The 23097-nt window shown below is 43.0% G+C and overlaps 1 protein-coding gene across 6 annotated transcripts in view; it reads left to right on the forward strand.

Moving 5' to 3' along the window:
- LOC125892761 (intermembrane lipid transfer protein VPS13B-like) overlaps positions 1-23097 on the forward strand; it is a 360799-nt gene that overhangs the window by 330540 nt on the left and 7162 nt on the right. For all 6 annotated transcript variants that reach the window (XM_049582970.1, XM_049582966.1, XM_049582968.1 and 3 more), the window contains 16 exons: positions 1543-1809; positions 3760-3843; positions 5208-5383; positions 8262-8432; positions 12313-12520; positions 13980-14168; positions 14526-14672; positions 16105-16391; positions 17038-17165; positions 17293-17489; positions 18288-18406; positions 19020-19470; positions 19675-19839; positions 20168-20396; positions 22485-22661; positions 22918-23088. In XM_049582970.1, the coding sequence (XP_049438927.1) occupies positions 1543-1809; positions 3760-3843; positions 5208-5383; positions 8262-8432; positions 12313-12520; positions 13980-14168; positions 14526-14672; positions 16105-16391; positions 17038-17165; positions 17293-17489; positions 18288-18406; positions 19020-19470; positions 19675-19839; positions 20168-20396; positions 22485-22661; positions 22918-23088 (3166 nt within the window). The remainder of the gene's footprint in view (positions 1-1542; positions 1810-3759; positions 3844-5207; positions 5384-8261; positions 8433-12312; positions 12521-13979; positions 14169-14525; positions 14673-16104; positions 16392-17037; positions 17166-17292; positions 17490-18287; positions 18407-19019; positions 19471-19674; positions 19840-20167; positions 20397-22484; positions 22662-22917; positions 23089-23097) is intronic.

Below are 23097 nucleotides of genomic sequence, written 5' to 3' on the forward strand. Positions count from 1 at the left end.
ATAGGGTATGAGTGTTGGTCACATCCAATTCACAACACAAAGCCTCAGAGTGGGACAGCGGCTGCCACTACAGAGGAAGTTGGCTCCCGCCTGCGTGAGCATACCTCATCTTGTGTGTTTTTTTTTTTGTTTTGTTTTTTTTTGTTTTTTGGGGGGGGGGGCAGAGGTTCATCCTGGAAGTGTCACACACTGCTGTACTGTCCTTCTCTGTCTAGCTCCCCTATGGTCTTTTATTGTGACAGCCTCTTTATCATTTATATTGGCACCTCATGTTGACTGCTGTTAAAAAAAAATCCCCCTCGTATAAATCTCCCTCATATAAATACCGTACGCATCTGCACAAACACATGCATTGTGTAATTACACACACACACACACACACACACACACACACACACACACTGGGCACACTTTGATGGCTGTGGGAGAACACATGTGAAGGCAGGAACATTAGGGCTAATACTGACAATTACTATCATAATCAATTAATCTGTTGATTATTATTAATCATTGGTTGATCATCTGTAAAATGGAAAAAGTGATCAAATCTTGCACTGCAAATTTTTTGCAGTGATATTGAGAAAGAGAAAAGCAACAATTCTTCTCATCTTTGTATTTCTCTCCGAAACAGCCTCTTTGGCTGGTATTTTTTTGTTTGTTTGTTTGTTTGTTTGTTTTTTTGCTTTTTGCATATATGTCTGTCAACTCAGATTGGAAGATGAAGATGGGCACCCAGGGAAACAAAGTGCATTATGGTTATTGTGTGTGTGTGTGTGTGTGTGTGTGTGTGTGTGTGTGTGTGTGTGCGAATACGCTAACTGCTAACGTGAGTGTGTCTGTGAATGGATATAAAGTAATGATCGATGGTGAGATTCCCCTCATTAGGGGCCGAAATCTTTCTCTTCGAGATTATTGCAGAACACTCACAGCCATTCATGTGCAGACATAAACACACACATTCACTCACACACAGAGAGTGGTGGAAGCAATCAGTTCTGAACACAATTAGATTTGTCAGTCCCATATGAGAGCTCCCTGATGACTGTGGCTGCTTTAAGTGTGTGTGTGTGTGTGTGTGGGCATGCATGCTTGCTTGTGTATGTGTCCATTAATACAGAAATAACACATACATAATGCATATATCCACTCTGTGGTACATGACGCAACACTAAAGGAAACTCTGTGTGCATACTGTCTTTGGAGTGATGGACAGTGACCTTGGAAAGTGAATCAGGCAGTGAGGAAGCAATCAGGCTACATAGTAACCCTTTGATAAAAACATAGGCAGCTATAGAGGCATGGGAATCATTTTAGTAACAGTGAAAGATGAATTTGAAGTTTTACTGATCCGTGATGTTTGATGTTGGAGTGCATTTCCCAGCATCAGTGAGTAGTTGACCAATGATGACTTTCCCTTATATGATCACAGGCAACAGGACATCTCTGTGTTCAAAGCTCAGTATCTGTTGCCTCCTACAGTACATGAGATGAATTATTTTATTTTAATTGTGGCAATTCTCCCCGTAACCATCTTCTCTCCAGGTAATAATCTGTGGACGGCAGGTGATGTGCAGCTACCTGACTCAGGACATTGAGCTGAGGGTGGTGCAGCACTACGTGGGGCCCGACAGTCAGACGGTGGTCAGGGAATACTGTGACTGCCTGGAAGCAGGGGCCAAGTTACCATCGTATGTGCTGGAGGATGCTGAGATGACAGAGTTGTGTGTGAGGGCCAGAGGAGACGAAGACTGGTCTCAGGATGTTCAGCTGGAGAGGAGGGAAAAGGGAAACAGCAGCTCTGTGGTACAGGTATAGTAACACAAACAGACTTTGACTGTGGAGTCACTGCACGGCCTTTAAGGTGAATACAGCCACAAGTCAGCCAGTGAAACTGATTTTCTATTTCCTAAAGACTCTTTACCGGTTTAGGCTACATTAGTTATTTTGAATGTCCCTTTTATAAAGATATGTTGGGTATGGATGTCGTGTACAAGACACAGAAGGTGTACACATTGCACACCACTACTCCCAACTGGCTCTCCAGCCCCACACACGTTTGGAGCTGGTGACTGGACCACCAACTGTGGCCGTATCCGCTTCTCCTGGGTGGCCACAGTGGCAGAGCTTCCACACTGCTACTCACAGTTAGAGAACAGATTGAGATCTTTCCCTCAGATAGGCTTACAAAGGCCCTCCAACGCATAACCCAACCATGTTGAGAGGCAGAAAATACAGTTTATGCTCTTTCATAACAACACTAACCATAGACAGGAAACACTAGCTGATATGTGGGCACAGGGACAGGCTTTGAAGGCACTTTCACACCGCTGGATTAGCGCCAGACGATCACTCCTTCACTCCGTCCCTGCTGTTCTTGCTCCTGCTCTGTATTTTTCTTGTTCCCTGTCTTTGCCTGTCCCTCTGTCTTTGTTTGCTTCCTTTATAAGTCCCATGCTGTTAACAGCTAGCCATACTACAGCTCCAGCTTCTGTGTGTGGGTCTGAACATCTCTGACTTCACTCCAACCTCCGCTGTTATCTCTTCTCCTCAGATCAGCCATTCATTACACATATGGAGGGTTGGCTCCAAATGAGAGAGCTGCCTGGACTAGTAGCTGGGTCCTTAGATCTCTCTATCGCTGTCTGTCTCCTGCTATTTCACTCTCTCGTTTCCTCCCTTTCTTTTACTCTCTCGCCCACACACTGGCTTACTCATCTATCTTGTAGCTGTTAACTCCTCTTCTTTATTTACTTCATCCTCTGGCATTCGGCTTGTCCACCTGTTCCACTCTCTAACTCTCCCCCCTGTCAATGTCTGTCTCTCTTCTCATCTGTCTCCTGATTATCTGTATCAGTAATCCATCTAAAGTAACTCCTCTACCTCGTATCTTACCTTCCTCCCCCTAACTCTTATTTTCAACATCTTTATTTTTGCCTCTGTCCTTAACTTTTGACAAAGTACAGGAGGTCAACTTGACCTTACCCCAGCGGTGAGTGTTTTTGGAGAATCAGGCCTATAGAGTGTCTGTTTCCCAAAGTTTCACTCCCTCATCCCAACAAGGCTGTTTTGCAAGGCTCACATCAAAACTAAATGTTCACTCTGTCTCTTTGCTCCACTCTGCTGTCCCCACCAGTACATGAAGTCCCCAGTCTGTCATAAACTAGACCACTTGTAATGTGCCTTGGCAACTTGAGGCTTTAATGAGGAGCGAGGAGCGAATGGGACAAACACCAGTGACACATTGAGAGTGCTCAGCCTTCGGTGGGCACATTCTCAGCCTTTAAATCTTGCTAAGATTTTACTGCCTGTAATGGCCCATTATCTGGCACTAACAGTTGTCAGTCGAGTCAGCCATGATATTGTGTTGCAAGGCTTTAGGGAGACTTAACTTTTAACTACTGAAAGAAGCCAAGACACAAAGTTTTTTAGGACAAAACATGATAATGCGTTACTGATGGAGGCCATAAACATTCTGTCATTGAGTGAGAGGCAGTAAAGCCATTGAAGTCATCAGATATCTATTTTTTTGCTTTGTAACCACAAACAAACACAATTGAGTCGCCCCCGAGTGTCCTTGATCAATCTTTTTCCTGTTAACCCTTTGCAATAATGGAAGGATATGAGACATACTGCAAAGTCTACATTTTCCTAAGCACAGCATAATTTCTGTATGAATATGTTTTATGAAAAGATTTTTATTCAACAGTTGGATTTATAACTATTAAGACTATCAATAACAGCCAGTTTGTCTCTTTACAGGTGCCATGCTCCAGTGGTTCTTTGCTCTATGTTTGGTGTACACTTATGACAATTGAGCCTGACTCTCACATGCAGCAGAGAGTGGTGAGTATCCCTGCACACACACACTTACATGCACAGTGTTTTTTGCCATATTGTGACACAAAGTTGGGATTTTTTTCCTGATACTGTATCTGCTGTTACTATATGTATAGATTTCTCTAGCATTTGCAGGTAGGCCTGTCATGGTGATTATGTTATTGAATTATTATACAATACATGGACATGACCTCAATCAGTTTGCTGACCTTGATATTGCACCTTGTGTCTACATGCTTGTTTTTTTACATGAGAATGTCACCAACATTTTACCATGATGACAGAATAAACAGCAGGGTTTTACTGACTACTACTTTGGCAGAGCAATTCTCCTTATTTTTCTATCCAACCCTGCTTACTACATGAGTCTAAGGAAAAATTAAACAGTACTTAAGACAACACACCGTAGCTTACCAGTAGCCTTCAGATGTACTTTTGGAGTGGAAGAGACACAGTTTTGATAGTCATTAGCCTGCCAACCCTTAGCAATGAGCCAAAAAGTCCGTCATTTGTAGTTTCACCCTCCAACAAGTTTATCCTCCACTCTGTAAATCCACCAGCAAACCACCCGCCTCCCTGGCCGTCCATTCCTGGCAGCACACTGGCTGGATTATGTAGGTAACTGCGGTGTTGCCAGAGCTTCGCTAAGCTTGTCTATTAGTCACAAGAGGCATCACTAGGTTTTGTTTTTGTTGGACAAATTTTGTATTAAGTTTCAAAGTGAGCAATTTTGGGCTACTCCTATAAGGGTAATTTAATTTTATATATACTTTTTTGTATATATTACTAGGTGTTAATTACTTTTTTAATAATACGTTAAATATATGTATATATGTGTGTATATATATATATATATATATATTTATTCCAATTTCAGTGTTTGAATATTTTTAAGAATTAAAAGGTCATGGCTCTTTAAAAGGGCGTATTTGCTATTATGCTATTATATTTTATGAGTTGCATAAAATGGTCTCAAAATGACAATAATAACGTTAATCGCATTTATTTCTTGGACAATATGTCATCCAACAAAAGTCGATGTCATGACAGGCCCATTCGCCAGGTAGTGAGATCAATATGTTATTGATTACTATGGTACACCAAAGCATTACATACACATATACATAAAGCCCTGCAATAATCTGCCGACCTGTCCAGGGTGTACCCCACCTCTCACCCAGTGTCAGCTGGGATAGGCTCTAGCCATTTCACTGATTAACACAAAATGAGAAAACAGACTTGATAAGGATTCATGGTGCCTGAATTATTGAACATCAGCTAAGTGTTCTTGCCAGTTTAACTTTATACGGTCTGTCTGTTTATGCGGTGTGTCTCACTGACAATTGCTCTGTATGATTCCCCCGTTTCAGGTGGTTTTCAGTCCACTGTTTGTCATGAGGAGCCACTTGCCAGATCCAGTAATCATCCACATAGAGAAAAGAAGTCTAGGACTGAGAGAGAGCCAGCTGATACATGGCCAGGGCCAGCAGGAGCCCCTGTTAAACACTGAGTCCGACCTCACCCACCACCTCACTTTTCAGGCCAGGTAAAAAACTGTTTAAACTTACGGACCAATATCTGTCCTACGTTTACAGTACGTTAATATCTGTATGTTCATAAAAATAACTCACCTGGAAGACCAGGCACAAAAAAAAAACACATGACCCACAATACTTAAACGTTTCTACACATCTCATGATATACAAACACAACTCGGAATCTGTTCCCAAGATTGAGACAGATCTTCACCTGCCACTGCAGGTCTTCTGTTTCCATTCTCGCTATTTGCTCATGACCAGGATGATTGCCGATCAGCAGGAAAATTCAATTTAGTTCTTTCAGTCCAGTGTTATATTATGTCATCAGCAACCAGCTCATACTGCTGCAAAGGGCAAAGTCTAACTCTGGTCTTCTGTCATGGGTTTTTTATGCCTCAATTTAGCAAAGACAGAAAGACACTTACTTAAGATTCCCTCACACCACATTCTGATTTCTGTGAGCCAACATGAAGACATGATCCAGGGGAATCCAGGCACATTTCAGGGGAGCAGGAAGCCAGCTTGGCAGCAGCTGAGACACTGCTCCAATTCCAACATGTCAGGTTGGACCATAATTACACCTCATTTAGAAATGGGACCTAACAGAGAGCAGGTTTTTGGCCCCATATTGGCTACATATTTGTTCGTGTCTGTGTGTGGAGGGGATTGTGTGTGTGCGCACACATGTTTGTGTGGGTGGATGTATGCACCCATGTGTCCTTGTATCTATGTGTGGTCTGTGTCTGTGATCGTCTTAGTTGACTGTGTGCCAGTGTAAGTGTGACAGTCGCCACTTCATCATGGGCAGAGCCTGTCACATACATCACTTCTACGCCTGTTTCTCTGTCCCAATTCGTCAGTGTGTGTTCACACTTTCTCATATTGTCCATATCCTCTTTAAGAGACAGCTCTTCACTCGGTCCCTCATGGTAGGCTCCACTCAGATCAATCAATTGTCAGAATGTTTAGTTGCATCAAAGTTTGCCCATAAAAGCAGTGCCATGTATCTATAATTCATCTGTAGGATATATAGTCTAATAAAATCACCATGATACCTCATGTGTCACGTCACAGCATAGAAATGGCAAATGCTTCAGTCCAAAGTGTCTTTCAGTAACATGAGTGTTTATATTTCAGTATGGGTGGCCCCAGGGGAAATAACTACCACATGTACATGCTGTACTGTTGTTGTTCCTACTGTATTTGTTATCTGTACATCTGTAATCTATGTTGTTTTATGTGAATTTATGAAAGAAAAATCACCCCTTTGGTAGCAACTAGTGGTGATCTGAATAAACAGAGTAAACGTTGAGTGTAATTGACTCCCCCTGAGAGATTTTTTTTTTCTTTTTTTGCTGTAACTGTTGTGTGTTTAGATATCTGGTCACAAAGTTTGTTTTGATTTCAGCTGCCATCAAGGAGCCACAGTGGCCATACAGTGACTGGGAATATATTTGGCCCCTGTTGTTGTAGATAAATCCTTTTTCATGCGCGCAAATGCAAGCTCAGAAACAACTAAGTGTCTTGTCTCTCTGGATTGTAACCACAATGCTCCTTGTGTTTACAATCCGTCCCCTGCCTCTCACCGCACAGACTTACATACCCCCCTGCCTTGTCCCCCCAACTCAATCCATCCTTCATCCCTCTCCATCCTGAAAAACACACACACTACAAGCCACAATTGTAAACGCACCTTCACTCACATACACATATATAACACATGCACACAATCCCCCCCAACCCCAAACCTCTAGGACGGATCCAATCTTGAATGTTCGCTGGTCAACAGCTCATCTTTCCTTCCTGTAATTACACATAGTTGTGGGCTCTAATGGACGAGGTAGAGAGCAGAGCTGCGGTCTGCGACACAAGAGACACAGACAAGTCTCAACCAGAACAGTTTTGTCCTGCTCTCCTCATATTGGCCACCACATTAGAAAGCTGAGGGTTACAATCAGAAGCCTCTTCCAGTTTCCCCCCTCAGGAACTGCTCTGGATGAAAAGCTTCCTGTCAACACCTTGTCCCTCTCCTCTGTCTTGCCCCAGATCCATAAGCAATAGCCCCTGTGTTTCTTTTATAGCACAATGAGCTATATTAATAAACTACTGCTCTGGGGTAAGGGGGCTGCTTTGCTTTAGCCAAGTGGAACTGGATGCTGCCCAGAGAAAGAGAAGAAGCTGTTACAGTTTGGATTTAGTTCTTTTCTTTTCTTCTTGTTGCAAATCCATAATTGACCAGTGTCTGGGGCTGAGGTATCCAATAGGATTATTTACTGCTGTTTAGCTTTTTCTATGATCTTTGTGAATTAGTGTTTGTAAGGCAAGACTTCATGTCAGGGAGAAAAAGCCAAAACAAAAGGCAGATTCAACCCTCTTCGAGTTTTCAGGGTAAAAGCCGAGTTTAGCTGGAGGTCGCTTTAATTGGTCCGAACAGAACAATGAGAATAGTCAGCTGCTGTCAGGAGATGTCTTGTTCTATAGTGGAATAAAAAAGTATGTTTGAATTGTTTCTGGCATGGGATAAGTAAACATGCTTCCAAGCCAGATTTGCTAACAAAATATACAGCATTGGTTCACAGCCATGTGCCTTTATGACCCTAGGAGTATGTAGGTTTTCATTTCAAGCAATCAGTTATCAAACCATCCGCCACAGAGGAGGAGATAATCAAGATAAGTAAAATCAGCTGGTACAGTGCCTGTTTGGCAGGAGGACCTGCCTGAGTGTTGGCTAAAGATAGCACATGTTTGAGAATCACTGAGAACTGCGAGGTATCTGTTTCAAATGGAAATTGGTTACATTTTCCCACATACACATATAAATACATGCATGACACTCATGTTTGTCTTGTTAGAGAATTCTAAAATGATTTCTGCTCTGTCTTTCAGGGAGGATGAAGATCCATCCCACTGTGCTGTACCAATCTCCTCCAGCTTAATCAAGCAGATCGTGAACAAGAATGGAAACGAGGACAATCTGGAACACATCCTGGCTGACTTCTATGGTCCGAAGACATCCACTGGGCCACCATGGCCCTATGTCACCAATGATACTGACAGGTACACGACGTTGTGCTGGCCTTAGACCAAACAACTTTTCAAGTGATTTCACGGTCACAAATTTCCAGTGTAGGAATAAAATCATGAGAGTTTTACTTCAGTTGGGGTGTGCTCCCATGGTCTTGATCATTTGGTGTGAGGTGGTCACAAATCTCAGTCAGAGCCGTCTTAAGCCAGTCTTTTTCTCTTCTTGATGACCAAATCACATGTTTAATATTATTTTAGGTTTTAGTCTTGGCTCATGCAAATACTGAAGTTCAATGACATGAACAATGTCAACAACCAACGGCTGTGCTTCCTCCAGCACCAAATAAGAAGCAGCAAACTGGGTAGACAGTAAACATGAAGGGGACTCCAGGGAGGCACAAGAACATGAGCAAGTCTTGGTTCTCTTGTTCTGTAGAAAAAGGAGGAGAAACTGGTGGAGTTGTGGAATAAACAAGAGTCGGTGCTTAATTTGGAATGAATTGATCTACCAAGTGACACTAACTTTTATTGAGAAATCTTAATTTTTTAAAATGTTTGCCTCTCATTCCCACAGTCTGCTCCCACTAACATAGCACAGCTTACCAACGGGGCCAGTTTTCTACGCAAAAACAGTTTATCTTTATGGAAGATATTGATGCCAAACTGACAAGAATACTGTTGACAGATAACGCCTTTTATCTTGTGTTTCTAGAGTTATGTGTTTCAGCAGACACGTAAGGAATTGTTAATACTTCGTATTTCTTCAAGGGAGTTTGGCGTAATATTTTTCCATCAGGAACAGAATGGGAAGTAAGCTCAAAAGGAATCTTTAAGGAAGTTAGAATCTTGCATATTGTGACCCTGAAGATCCCCAGACTTGTCAAAATCTTATAGTGTGACTAAAAACTCACATCATCTTTAGATGTGAGAGGGTGTCAGACTTTAATCTTTAAAGGTATTTTCAAAGTCTCCTGGTGTATGGTAGGCATTCATTTGTTGACTGTTGAGTGCTTTGCATTTGTGAGAAATGCAGTTTTATGCTTTTACTTGAAGGATTAGTATTGATTGTCTTTTTTAAACAAAATCTTGAGGAGCCTGTCGACAGTTCCAAGCACCTGGGTAGGATAAACAAGGTGAAGCAAGGCACGATAGAGCAATAGTGATACATGATGCAAATTGTGAGCCAGATTCACACTAAAAACAAGCATGAGTGCACAAGCCGTCATCCCCCTCATATGATGACACCTTATGATCGTTTGTAACCAGTCAACATGTGTAATTCTTTTCATCTTTATTATAGAACTTCGGCGGCAAGCATTAAATCTTGCTGTTAGATTTCATAACACAAATTTCTGAGACCCACCAGAGTGGGGGTTTTTTCTAATAGTAGACTTCATACAGCATCCCTCCTCAAAGCACAAAGTTGTGCAAGCGAGCTCTTTAATGAGCGAGGCTTCTCTTTATTGCTGACTCTTTGTTCACATAATAAAACAGTTAACTGCAAAGACAATGCAGAGCCATGCATCAGAAGTTAGCAGGGATCCCACTGCCGTCCCCGCAGACCAGAGATTTAGGCTGTCACTCTGTCACAGTCCTACTTTCTCACACCAGTCACAGGGCCTTGCATCCAGTTAAAACTTGGCACAGCTTTGCAGAGCCTACAGTGTGTGTACTCTATAGATGTGTGCATGTGTGTGTATATGTGGCCTCGTGCATGAGGGTACATATACAATCAGGCAGCACACACATATGAATGTGTCCACAAATGTCACTCTGGGAATCATCTTTTGTCACAAAGCAATCACATCTTGATAGCAGCGGAAAAAAGATGTAGCCACATGCTCTCCCACAGGCTCCGAGTTACAAAGAGTCCCAGCAGATCTGCTGGACATGTGGGCCATATGTCTGCCTGTGGTTGCCCCGGTTTCTCTGCTCTCTATACATACTCAAACACGCACACAGATTGTTACCCAGCACAAGTACACACACTCAAAACAGTGTGTTACATACGCACACCACCATATACATCACTCACCTTTAAATGTCACACACACCGTGTCTCAGTGGAGTTCTGCTATCTGGTGGTTTGGTGTCGGGTTTCTCTGTCAGTCAGGCCTCTTTCCTCCCTGCTATCCATCCCTTCAAGAACAAAGCTCAAGGCCAAAGCACATTTCTGATCATAGAAGTGACAATCTGTCTGAAAAACAGAAGTCTGCCACTTTATTTCCAAGAGCATGAGGGGAAAATGGTAAAAGAAAAGGAGAATAAAAGTGTCATCACAGGATTAATAGCATTGATTGTTATCTCTAAACACACTCAAAACTTGGACAGCAAGTGAAAGCCACAGTTTAACTTGTATATTTTTTTCTTAATGTTGATAACAGTGGTGTTTGGAAAGAGGGTTTAGTCTCCCTGGCACAGTGGAGAAACCAAACCAACTGAACTCCCTGGCAGGGAGTGTGTAAATATTGTGTCTTAAAGGGGCAGAGGAAGTTGAAAGTGGTAAAAGTTATTTTTCTTTCTCTGTTGGATTTTAATGGCAGAGAGGCACCTCCACAATCATTAAACAAACATCTTGTAGTGGTTGGGGTTGGGGTAAGCTCTCACTGCAGGCTGTGAGTGTGTGGGTTCAGAGCAGTGTGCTTCTCAAAATTCACACTTCTAAAACCCTCAACTCCAGAGTTGGCAGATTTTGACAGAAGCTGCGGAGCAGATTTCTCTCAATTACCTTTTTGTGAGCTCTGTAATGTGATTTATGAGTCCTGCACTTTGCTGCCCTCAGCCTTGAGGTCAATTTCCTATTAACTACACACACACACACACACACACACACACACGCACACACACACAAACAGCAGTAAATGTGAAAGAAAAGTTATCGTCAGTGCTTTTCTTTTAGTCCCATTTTACAGCAGGGAGTCTTTGGGTGTGTGACAAGTTTGAGATGGCAGGTTGGTAGGTTAAGCGGAGTCAAGGCGGCCTTGAGGGAGAGGGAAGAGCAGGTCGCCTTTGATGGCTTTGAACTTCAGAGTAAGTCTGAGAGAACTGTTTGTTTGGCTCTCCTCTGGCACTGTGCTGTTTAGGGCTCACAAGACCATGATTACCGTGAAATGACTGCTGTGTCAGTGGATCAGTGGAAAAATGGTTATGTGTTTCTGTCTGTTTGTCTGCGTCTCCACATGCCCATGTGTGTTCCCAGATGCCTTGTCAACTGTTCTCTGTATCTGTTTGTATTGCATAGCGTGTCTGCAAATCTTTCCTTTCCACGTTTTTGTTTAGCCTGACTGACTGTCAGTGTGTTAATGGTCTGCATAGTAACAGTATAAAAATTGTTTTATATACGACACGTTTCACTGCCTGGTTAAGGCTGCATGCTGCTTTATATCTGGTACTGTGTAAAACATGTCTAGAACTGAATTACATGAGAAGACAAGACAAATTATATCCTTAATCTTACTTACTGAGCATAACTTAGTTTTATTATCAAGCTGAAAATAATGGGTGTTTATCAATACTACATTACAGGTAGCTGTGTGTCTGTCTGTTTTTGTCATTATAGCTATGTGTCTGCGTGCTTTTCTGCAGTAGCCTAAATGAGAAAACAAGCACAGAACAGTAGAAATGTGTTCAGCATGTCTGCCTGCTTGTCTGTAGTCTTGTCTCGCCCAATGGAGAGAAAAGTGTTGTGCAAGGCATCAACAACTGCCAGAATCCATGTTTAATTCCCAAAAGGTTTACTTGTGCATAAACGTATGCATCGTTTTTACGTTACCTTTATGTTCCTGTATTAATTGAATCAGTGTCCATATTTATGTTTACTGTATTTTTGTCAATGAGTTACTCTATTAGTATCTAACTCCTATACTTTGATGCTGTTGGATGATTTCTATAAAAGTGTGTGATCTCCCCACAGGTCAGTGCTGGAGCCCATTGCCCAGTGGGACAGTCCCATGCAGGTTAAGTTATCCTGCTGGAAGTCCGGTCTCAACACTCTGCTGGTAGAGTTGTTGCCCTGGGCCCTGCTGGCCAACCACTCCCAATGGGACCTCTGGCTTTTTGAGGGGGAGACCATTGTACTGCAGATACCAGCCGGCAAGGTCATTGTACCACCCAACTTTAAGGTAAGGTGCCAGCTATAGTTTATATATCCTGCAAGATACAGATTATAAAAGAACGATCAAAATGCTGCTGCAGAGGCCAAGATATCCTGACTTTTAGTCCCAGACTTACCTTTCCTTAAACGTCCCCTGCCATGTAAATGCCCTCATCTTCCAAAACCCATGTCTTTAGGTTCTAGCATAGGCTTTCTGTCAAAAACTTGTTGTCTTCAAGCCCAAATCGAGATAATGATGTCATTAGGGTTATTTTCTCAGACTTTAAAAATCTCCCTCCACAGCCACAGAAGATAAAATAAAACTGTTTTCCAGGCTGAGTCGTAATCCTCATGACAAGAAAACTGATCTTCATGTGTAAAAGTCTGTTCCTTATTTTAAGACTTACATGTTTTATATAATACTTTCTTACCATTTACTCTGCTACATCAAATGAGTCATATCGCATGAATGTTTCCCATCAGGTCAAAAGTTTAGTGTTGGCAAAAGTACTTTGCCAGTAAAAAAAATAATTCTGATTCTGTATACTTTCCCAAATTATGTCACTGTATGATCTAGAGTGATCTTCCTGATACACTGTAGATATATTTTGTCTTTTGATCAACACCTGGAAGTCGGTCTTTTCGTGGCTTGATAGCCTTTATTACGAAACCAGCTCTTCCCTCATCTTGACTAATAAGCACAAAATTGTTCACTAAAGCATCATTACAACAATATCTGCAGCCAAAATCTGTCATTGTACACTGCAGCGATGTCTTCTCACTGGCTTCTGAGATCAGAAGAAGAGGTCTGCAGATGGTTTTTCCCCCTGTGAAACATAACACACGTACACAGATTTTTCTGCCACTAACCCAGTGCTAAGCAGGAAGGCAGTGTATCAAAGAGCAAGTGCCAATATGGTTCAGCACAAAGAAACAAAATAAAAAGTTGTAAATGTGTAATAGCTTTTGAAATGGAAACAAATAAAGCATTGTTTCCATTGAACGTTGCTGTTTATCATGGCATGACAAGTGAAGGGAAGATTTGGTCCCTGCTGCGACCCTCTTAGATTTGATTGGTTTATGGGAGAGGGTTGGTGTTTGATCGGCAAGTTTCAAGATGCTGCTAGCAGCAGAGCCAGATGAACAATCAGGGTGTTAATGAAGCATCTGTGGGGCACTTAAATTATGTTCTCCTAACAAAGCCAACAGTTATAGACTCCTCAGTTCCAGCACTATTTGAAAGACAATACAGGGAACAAGGACACTGTCAGGAACATTGTGCTGAGTTTTTGGTAATGAAGCCACAGTTGACCCTAGAATGTGGCCGTTTCCAAAATGCAATCAAATACAGTCAATTTTAATGGTAAATTTTGTTTGACGTGACAATGATTTGACCTCTGATTCATTTTTGTTCTTGATTCTCTATCTGATCTCTCATTGTTCCCTCACTCCCCCCCCTCTACGCCCTCTTGTTCCACACCATCCAGGAAGCATTCCAGATTGGTATCTACTGGGCCCACACTAACACCGTCCACAAATCTACAGCACTCAAACTGGTCCATGACCTGACTTCTCCTCGATGGAAGGAGGGATCAGGCTCAGAGGTGGTCACCCTGGATGAGGAGGGATATGTAGAGGCCGACATCACCCTGGGAGCCTTCCCTGGCAGACAGAAAGTGAGAGAAACAATGATCAAACTCAAAGCTTCAATAACATGCAGTCGCCACTGCTCATTAAATCTCATAGAATTTTGAAAGTCACTGAATTTGACATTAAAGTCACTGTGGGCATGATGAAAATGTTGTGCAGAACAACTCAGTATAACGTAGTATTCTGATAACCTCTGAGCAAACAGTATTTCAGTGATCGTTTTTTTTCTTTTAACATATTTGAATGTGCATTTAATTACGGCGACGACCAAATTAGTTCTGTGTCTCACCACAGCAGGCTGATATCCAGATTTCTCAACTAATAAAATTGTTTTTTTCTGTCATTTATAGCTGACAATTCAGTGTCTGTTGTTTTCTCTGTAGCTGTGTCAGTTCTGCGTGTCATCTGTGGTGAGACATGGCATCCAGATCCTGCGGATAGAAGACAGAACAATTCTTGTCAACAACACTCCTTACACGATTCAGTACAGGCCTCTGCTGACGGACCATGCACTGGGAACTGATGACCAGGTAATGTGCAGAAATGCTAAGTAAACATCAGCAGTGGGTCTCAAAGTGAGTTTCACAGGAGTACAGAGGATTTATTGAACTTAATTATGTGTCATTTTAACTCTAGGTAATTTGTTTATGGTAAAATATGAAATGCACAAATATAGAATCTTTCCATAAGTGCTTTTTCTCGCCTTTATTTAAACAGTTAAACAAGTGCTTTTGCTGGCATGGTGCTAAAACATATGAGAAGTTTCAGACTATACTAGGCTACTATTTCCTCCATCACAGCACCTGCCCAGTATCTAAGTCCCGACCAGCTTAAGTGTTCACTCCAGCTCTCTAAAACACTGTGAATTCTGGGCCCACAGCTTCAGTTCTTTACTGCTACCTCATAACCATAAGGCCTGCGTGTGTGTGTTTTCATGTATGTGTATGGCTCTGCATCATGTCTGTGCTGTCCTGCTAAAGTTTCTGAAACTTCACACATACAGTATATTCCCTATACACATTACTCACACACATATACCCCAGCACTTCCACACATACACATTGCCGTTTTCCATCAGATCATGTTGCTTCCCCTTTCCCCCTCCACCGCTTCCACCATGTGGCAATGGCACTTCATTGGGACATTAGACAAACACCCAGAATTGGATGCAGGTTTCCCTTCTCGCTTTCATCTGCTGCTTGTCCCCAAAGAGAGCAACAATGTAGTGATGTCATTTAACGAGCCTTCAGATCCTCTTAAAGAAGGATGGCAGAGCTTGCCAGTTGCCACTAATTGACTGAAAAACCTTTAAAAAAAAAGAGAGAGAGCTTAAAAAAACTAAATAGCGGGCGATGGGCTTAACAATAACACAGACCACAAACAAGGCTAGGAATGCCTTTCTAGTTGGTCTATTCATCATGCTTAGTGCCTAATCCCTGTAGTCCTCAACTACTCGCTGTTCACTGGCTGCTAAATCAGCACAGCAGGGCTTCTCTGCTACCAATTTAGCACTAAGCTTAGTGGGAGAGAGAAGAGAGTACAATAACAATGTGGTTTTACCATGTATCTTTTGTTGTAATCACTTGCATCTTCTTTGCTCTCTCTTTCTTTTTTTTGTGTCCCATCTCATATCCTTTTCTGATGCAACGTTTTTCCACTTCCCCTCCTTTGTTCTCATTTGCATGTCTCACCTCCATTCTTTTTTGTCTCTTCTGTTCCATCTTTTTTCTTTTGTGTTTCCTTCCTCATCTGCTTATTTCCCTTTATTTTCCATCTCATCCTTTTTCTTTCCTCTCCGCTCCTCTCTTCCCCTCCTTTTCTTTATTTTTCTCTTCCTCTCCTTTTTCGTTTCCTCTTTTCTCGTCCTTTCTGTTTCCTTTCTCTTCTCCTTTCTTTTCCTCTCCTATTATCTCCTCTGCTCTCGTTTCTTTTCATTATGTTTATATCATGTCCTCTCCTCAGGCCTGTGAGATACCAGAGACAGCACCGTTCACCCTGCCTCCCTCTGATGAATCATCCCCAGCCAAGCCCTGCTCTGTGCCATGCTGGGACCTCCTCCAAACCAGTGTCCAGGGAACAGTGGAGTTTCCTCTGCCGCTCAAGCACATGCTGTTCAGCTTATTTCCCAGGCATGATGCTGGACTTGGATCTGCAGCATGGAGCCTCCCTGCTCCCATCCGACCAGACTTCCCCAGGCAGAGTTTGTCAGTTCCTGAGGAACCGGACTCTGGGGGTGGCCTTAGCAGTAGGTGGGTGAAGCAGAGCATTTGTGGTTTGCTGGCTGTGACAGTCCATTTAGAGCAGGGTACCGAACCCCGGCTGGCACAGGACATATAGCTGGGAGGTACTGTAGCTGGTCACAGCTTGTTAAACATTGCTGATGAAGCAAAAGCAGAAATGCCCTCAACATTTCCACTGTCAGTCTCTCTGTGTGTCTTGTACAATTGATCCGTCTCAGCTTATCTGATGTCTTTCTTTTATTAATTGTAGCCCTAGTAAAGCTATTTCATCTTCAATTACTAAAAACACAAGCTATGTACAGCACATGGGCCAATGAGCATATCTTATTTTCCTTCACAGAGACATGTTGTGTTCTGGCCAGCTTGGCTCTCATTTACTGCGTGTTAATGTAGCGCACAGTCAAACACACATACATAAATAAAAACACAAATATGGACACACACACACAGGGTGACAGTGTGTCAGCATCTGGTTTCAGTTAGGGCTCTGCCCATGGATGCACCTCAGAGATTTGCAAATGGACATAGCAGTAATGTGACGTTTGACATGTTGGTGGGTGTGTGATCTCTTATCTGTGTGTGGTTAGAAGGGGCTGGGATATAAGCTGTCTGTGGACAGTTTATTTATGAGCTTGTTTTTATTTGTTTTTTGCAGAGGCATAGTACTAACATATCAGGAACACCTTGGGGTGACATACATCATCTTGAATGAGGACCCCTGTCCTCGGATGCTGATCCACAACAAGTGTCCTATCTCACTGCTGCTAAAGGAAACTACCAAAGGTAGGAAAGAGAATGGCTGACTATCTCTCCTCTCACCCCATCTCCTTCCCTTGCTCCGTTGTATCGCTGCTACTATTATACTGTTTTACTACTAATTTTTGTACTGTGTCCTTGTATCTTCAAATAGAAACTCCAAGGACTGAGGTTTACTGCCGTCCTCTGCCTGCTAATTGCTCCCTGCACCATGAGCTCTACCACCACTTTTCCAGTTTCCCTGAGTGCAGGCAGAAAGATATGCTACCCTCACTGCTGTTGAAAAACACTTCAGACCACAGCACCACCGACTGGACTGACCCCATAGATATCAACTCCCCCGGCACTCAGGTAAAAGCTTCATGTGGAGGATGTGAGGGGATGTCCCACCTCTCAACACTAAACAATATATTTATTTTTTGATTTTAATAATGTGGTGTAGGAATATAATTTTTTACATCATCCCTCTTCTCAAATTTGGAGAATCTCATCTTGCACTCATAATGTGCTTGTTATGAGATCTTACTTTTTGGATCTTTACTGATGTACATTTAAGAACATTATCAGCTCACACTGATAATGTAATTAGCAGTTAGGTGGAGCCAGCATTTGCCATGCTTTAGCAGCAAAACAAAGAATAGAATAGCCCATTTGCAGGCTTATAGTTGATGCCCCCCCCCCCCTCCTTTGGTCAGTGTAGTAGTGTGGGGTTACTGAGAAGGTAAGGAGCAGTGTAATGTTTGGTGTTGTGTCTAGTTGGCTGCAGGTTGGGGTTGAGGTTGAGGCTGTGTATCTCTGGTTACTGTGAGGTCTGGGTCTGACTTCTGTGGTAGGGGTGAGAGGTTAGAGGTCGGACTTGTTATGACTGCTCAGCGAGGCGTTCAGCAGGGATGTACTTCCTTTCATCACGTGAGGGGCTGATCACTCTGAACCTGGAGTGGTGGAGGTTAAAGTCAGACACATGTATGCTCTGAAACACAAACAAAGAACAGTGTAAACAGCACTGAGCTGAGCTATGAATCTGTGAATGGGTAAAGTTACCTCATGAAAGTTTATTTAGAGTGGAAATGAGCAATACCTTCTATCAATAGAGCGTATCCAAGTGCATTGATCTATCACACCACAGATCTGTGTTTTGTTCTTGCCCAGGTGGTGTTCCTGCCAGGTTTTGGCTGCCTCTACATAGACGTGGTGTATGAGAAAGGCACCCTGGTTCTGTGTCTGGCACCAGAGGGCAGCGTGGATGCTGTGATCAACCAGCACAGCAGGTATGTGCGCCCAGGCAGTGGTTTTATTGTAGTTGTTTTATGCTCCCTACATATTTGAGCCATAAAAAATCATCAATGCATGTTGTTCTTCCTAACCTCAAGGTATCTCCCCGTGGTCCTGTTATTGTGTTCACTTCAGATGGCTTTATGGTCATTGTTAACAGCAATGTTTTCATGCAGCAGTTGTTAGAACACTCCAAACACGAAGAAACAGGCATCATTTGCACCACAGGAGGGCAATAAAACTCCCTTGTGTTGTCATGAATGAAATTAGTACAGTAGAACATGGTATTACAGCTTTATTCCATTACATCAACGCATAGCTAGTTTTCCATTTGGGCAAAACAGGAAATTAATATCATCACATATTAGGTAAATGTAAACAAATTACGTCAGACAGTGATCTTTTTCCTGGTGGCAGGAAATTCATGAAACATCAACAGCACACGAGTTTAGTCTCTTTTTATCCTCCACAAATCATCTGAGTCATAACACACCTACTTAAGGCTTTGGTTAATATGTCTGTGATGGAGATGTTTTCATACATTCATACATTCCTTTAATTATTTAACTATACAATACTTCCACATTAATAACTCCTGTTCTGTTTCAGGTCCTCTAAGCTGTCCTGTAGAGTCCTCCTCAGTGAAGCCAGTGTGGTGTTGAGTGATGACATCACCAATCCCTCTGGATCTGTGGAGCTGCTCAGACTCACGCTGACCAAGCTGCTCGTCAGCTTGGCTCCAGTACCCACCTCCCTGCCCCCAGAGCTGGCAGTTGACCCTGGCAGGGACACAGCACCCATCTCCGCTCTGATGCCTGACGCCTCTTTGATCGAGGTCTATTGCTCCAGCCTGCAAGTAGACAACCAGCTGTATAACCGAGCAAGTTTCCACTTCCCCGTGCTGCTGTGCCAGGATCAGAGAGGAGGAGCTGAGCCTGCGGGTCAGTGGAGCAGCGATGCCAACCCCACTGAGTCCCCTGAAGCCCTGGAGGAGTTCAAACGCTCTTGTTTCCTGCAGCTGAGGATGACTCTGGCTGGAGACAGATGCACTATGGAGGAGGTTGGATTCATTCTTCTGTCTTTGTATTTCCACTTTCTTTGACACAGTAGAGGGTGCATGAGATCAGGTCTCTTTTTCAAGGATGACCTATGTCAAAAAAGCCTAAATTCTTTAGACACCATATGGTAACCAGTATGTACAAGTCTGTTTATTCCCCTCACCACAATCATGAATCAACAGTCAGCTTTTTGTGTTTTTCCTCAGATTACCTTCCAGCTCCAACCTGCCAGAGTTTACCTCGAAGACACCTTTGTTTACTACATTAAGACGTTGTTCAACACTTACATCCCCGACAGTGCCATGTCCTCAGCCACAGCAGAGACCCAGAGGAGGAGAGAGTCTGGATCAGCCCCCATCCTGCCTGAACAGGTGCACCATGCAGTCCATAATGTTTTATTCAGGCACTGACAAGGCTGAATGTTTTCTGTTTCAGTCACTGCATTTTCATTACGTTATTAGCACAGTGGTGCATTCAGCTCAGGCCAGACACTCAGGAAGCAGCATCCAACTTTATTATGGTTATCAGCATGCCTTCGAAGGAAGTCTGCTTATTTTTGCAGCAGGATGTAAATTATAAATAATAATTTAGCCATTATTACCTAGTCCAGTAAAGCAACTTGTGTCTGCTCTGTGTATCTCAAGATGTTGTAATCATTACTGTCTTATGTCAATACTAAAACTAGTACATTTCTACCAGGTGCTTCAGTCGGTGCAGGCGTTGGTCTACCCTGTGCGGCTGCAGAGGCTGACCATCCAGCCAGTCAACCTGTTGGTCAGCATCCATGCCTCCCTAAAGTTGTACATCGCTTCAGACCACACACCCCTCTCATTCTCCCTGTTTGAGAGAGGGCCACTGTGCACCACGGCCAGGCAGCTCGTCCATGCTCTGGCCATGCACTATGCTGCTGGTGCCCTCTTCAGAGCTGGTAGGTAGTGAATGGAGGAACTTGCATAACTTCTTTTTTTATTAAAGGCCTCATATTTACCTGCTGCCACATCAATCATGCCATACAGCAAGTGGTCCCTAAAGCCAGCGTGTGTTTCATATGTGGACACTAGACTGATGTCTTTTCACACTGCAGGGACACAAGTTTACGGTCTGTCTTAGATAGGCTCACGCTCAAATCCTTTGCACTCGGTTTAGGCAAATATGGACAGAAGAATAACAGGATGTGTGCTCAAGTGAGAAATCCCACAATTTATTCTCTCTAAGTCTAGTTGAGCTTCGAAATGATTGCACCCAGGGGCTCCCATTGCTTTGTGTCAGAAAGTGCAGTAAAACTGTAGAGCTCCAGGAAGCAAAATCTGAATCACTGCAGGCTCGAAAAAGATTTAGATTCTCCCATTGTCATAATATACTGTTTTACCATGAGCTTTGACTGATGACTCATGGTGTGCAGGCGGTACATTATGAATAATCTTTGGACGGCAGAGTCTGACTTATCAGGCCCTATAAAGGCTCCGTACCTCTCTTCTGCGTTGTCCTCCTGTCTAGTCAAAGCCTCCACACATGTTCTGGTTTAAGCCAGTCATTTCCACATCAGAAATCACTGTTCTGGACGAACACTTCCTTCCCGCTGTCTCTCGTTAGAGCACTTATTTCTGCTCGTATTTCAACACGTCACCTTACCGCGTTCTCCTCTTCCTGAGTCGTCATGGAGTGAGGGGCGCCGGGAAGCATTGCATTCTGGGACTGATTAGTACTAGGATGTACAGTATTATGAGCACGCACACACCCAAAGGCGTAAATCCATGCACATACACATACAAAGAGTTATGGGAATATGGATATTAAAAAGCATACACACACCAGTATACGCATGTGTCTAAAAGCATGACTCAGCCCTGTAAACATCGGCTCCCGTCAGGACTTTATGCTTTACCAAAACCACAACTGGGAGACCATGTGAAGCAGAAACGACCACTAGGCCCCACTGGAGTTGGTTTCCTACCATTAGAGTCCATCACTCAAGTGCAAATTGACAGAGAATAAGAGCAGAGCGGGGTCTGCGTCTTGAGAAATTGCTATTTGATTTTTGAGATGCAATTGTCAGTGCATAAATATCAATGAGCCGTGCCATCTGAAGGGGACTGTATGGTTGAATGAGAGAGATGAGGTGAGATAGTAGGAGGCTGTAAATCTTACTGTGGCACATGTATGATTTCATGCAGGAGTGTGTGTGTCTGTGTGCATATGTGTATGTGTGAATGCTTTTGTGAATCTTTGTATTGTTGAGAAAAGAAATTTGATCGAATGAACACAATGCTTAACATATCATCATGATGTAAAAACATTTTGTAAGTTGTTCTGTAAAATGTTCAAAATGTTTAGAGTGGAAGAGCCTCCCACTCTAAACTGCTTTTGGTAAGCAGAGAATCGTGCAAGTTTACTCAAGGGGCTTCTACGAGGAATGTGCCTCCTCAGAGCAGGTGTTCCAGATGTATTTCTGTTGAATACAAAACCCATTTTACTGTGGGATTTTACAGTATGGAACTTGTGTAAATTGTGTGTAATAACCCAAATGTGGCCACCTCCAAAAATAATAGTGTAAGTAACTGATTCATTTAAATATCTGCTTCCAAGTGTTTGTTATAAATCTAAACTGAAAGAGAAAACAAAGAAGGCTGGATGGCAACTATGTCCTAAGAACTTCATTAAAAAGAAAAGAAGTGCATGTTTAATTATGTTAATATAACAAGTGGAGGCAGCTGTGGCTCAGAGGTAGAGCGAGTCATCCACTCATCCTTGGCTCCTCCAGTCCACCTGGGCAAGATAATGAACCCCAAATTGCTCCTAATGGATGTTCCATCGTTGTGTGAGTGTGTGTGAATCGTTATTGAGTAGCAGGTGGCACCATGTCTGGCCACCAGTGTGTAACTGTGTGTATGTGTGAATGGGTGAGTGTAACATGCAGTACAGACATGCAGACTAGAAAAGCACTAAACAAGTACAGTCCATTTTAACAAGTACTATTCGACAAATATCCTGTGCTGTGGTTGTTGCTCTATCTCAGGTTGGGTGGTGGGATCTTTGGAGATCTTGGGCAGTCCTGCCAGCCTAGTGCGGAGCATCGGGAACGGCGTGTCCGATTTCTTTCGGCTGCCATATGAGGGTCTGACACGCGGACCTGGAGCCTTTGTCAGCGGGGTGTCCAGAGGAACCACCTCCTTCGTCAAGCATATCTCAAAAGGTAACAGAGATGTTCGTGAGGTTTTTGTTAATTTCACAGCAGATAATGTTGATCTGTGTGCACACTCATGTTTGTATTTCTGGACTACTATTAATAGGTAATATTCCCTCAGACAGAGAAAGCACACACATTATCTGATAAACACTTTCTATTTAGGTTGTTATCATGCAGTGGTTACCAGAGCAACATCTAGAGATGGCTGACAAACTCACTTCAAACTGAACATTGAATTTGATCATGTCACATGTGTGTTCAGGCACGCTGACGTCCATCACCAACTTAGCGACGAGTCTGGCCAGGAACATGGACCGCCTGTCTCTGGATGAAGAGCACTACACCAGGCAGGAGGAGTGGAGACGCCAGCTACCAGAGAGCCTCGGGGACGGACTGAGGCAGGGGCTGTCACGACTCGGCATTAGCTTGTTAGGTATGTGGG

This window comes from Epinephelus fuscoguttatus, linkage group LG8 (assembly GCF_011397635.1).
Source record: "Epinephelus fuscoguttatus linkage group LG8, E.fuscoguttatus.final_Chr_v1".
NCBI lineage: Eukaryota > Metazoa > Chordata > Actinopteri > Perciformes > Serranidae > Epinephelus > Epinephelus fuscoguttatus.